At 36.8% G+C, this 1,498-nt stretch overlaps 1 protein-coding gene across 1 annotated transcript in view; it reads right to left on the minus strand.

Moving 5' to 3' along the window:
• Positions 1-722: 722 nt before the first annotated feature.
• LOC117950799 (glutathione peroxidase 7-like) overlaps positions 723-1,498 on the minus strand; it is a 4,693-nt gene continuing 3,917 nt past the window's right edge. The window contains exon 2 of the mRNA XM_034882139.1: positions 723-1,289. Coding sequence (XP_034738030.1) covers positions 1,076-1,289 — 214 coding nt within the window. The 3' untranslated portion in view covers positions 723-1,075. The remainder of the gene's footprint in view (positions 1,290-1,498) is intronic.

A 1,498-nucleotide genomic window follows, 5' to 3' on the forward strand; every position in this document is an offset into this window, starting at 1 on the left:
AGATTACATTATGTGCTTACATAATTGCAAAAGGGTTGTTTAATGTTTTCTTAGTTAGTTTTTTTAAATAATATCAGATTAGAAAACAAAATGTGCCTTTGGAACATTGGATGAATGGTTGCTGATAATGGGAAATGTAGATATTGCATTAAAGATCAGCCCCCCCACCCAGATCAGCTGGTATCCTGTCTATAATGGAGTGGAATGGAAATTTGTAAGTGACCCCAAACTTTTGATCGGTAGTGTATGTGGGTGGGGTGAACATTTGAGCATCACAAAATGAAAATGGCACATGTTAGAAGATAACAAATGAGCAGAAGACTCATGAAATCTGCATTTGTCTTACAGTAAATTTGAAAACTGTGCGAGTGGTACCAGACCTACGCCAACATCATGTGGATCAATTAAACTTTTCCATCACTGCATTTACACTCTGTAAAAAACTGGAAAGATTTTGAGTTTTGTGATATTTTGCAGAGCTGAGAGATTTCAGTTATAAGTTTGTGTTGCTTAATATCAAATGTCAACCACACCCTAATTCCATGTGAATCGGATGATGTTTGTCACATGAGCCTGGCTTCCTGTTGCCATTATTATGATTTACAAAAGGAACACCATGCTGTATTGAAGAAAACCATGAAGTCATTATGAAAATGTTTACTACTAAAAGTTCTGAAAATATACTAAATAAAACGGTGTAAAATAAACACAGTACAGCAAGATATCACTCTCATCACAGTAAAGGTTTATTCCAATAATCACAATGAATATAAAAAACCAATCACATAACCCACATGACGGAAGACCGGAGCTCTTTGGCTTAAAGCTGCAGCTTCAAATCTCATCCACCGGACATTAAACTTAACATTGAATTTAAAAAGCTAGTGGTGTGTCGTCAGTGCTTTCAGAGAGACAGGGGCACTTGCTTTCACTATGTGACGTGAATTTAACGGTTTATTCTAACCAAGTCAGATTGTCCAAGCACAATAAATGGATTCAGTTGATCTCTGTATTGGGTTATGCAGCAGTGAATTTAAGTCTAACACTAACACTAAGGGGTCTTTTTAACGGGGGGTTAAAGCTCTTCTTTCTTCTTTAGGATGATCTGCCGCACCATTTCAGCTATTTTGGGTTGGATTTCTTTGACAGAAACCTTCGGCCCCCATGCATCCACCACTTTGCCGTTTACATCGATGAGATACTTCCAGAAGTTCCAGTCGGGCTCCTTTCCAGAAGACTCTGAAGTATGAAAGAAGAAGAAGAAGTGACAGCCTTCACAATTTAAAACACTATTTCAGGGGTACATTTCAGTGTTTTCCATTTAAGATCCCACCCAGAAAAATTCTCTTCTTCCTTACTTGTTTCTTTTGTGTTTTAAGTGCTCATATTTTAGTCCTTTTTAGGTTCACATTTATATTTAGAGGTTATATCAGAATAGTTAACATGGTTTGATTTTCAAAAAACACAATATTGTTGTACTGTACATTGCTGCAGCTCC

This window comes from Etheostoma cragini, chromosome 9, assembly GCF_013103735.1.
Source record: "Etheostoma cragini isolate CJK2018 chromosome 9, CSU_Ecrag_1.0, whole genome shotgun sequence".
NCBI lineage: Eukaryota > Metazoa > Chordata > Actinopteri > Perciformes > Percidae > Etheostoma > Etheostoma cragini.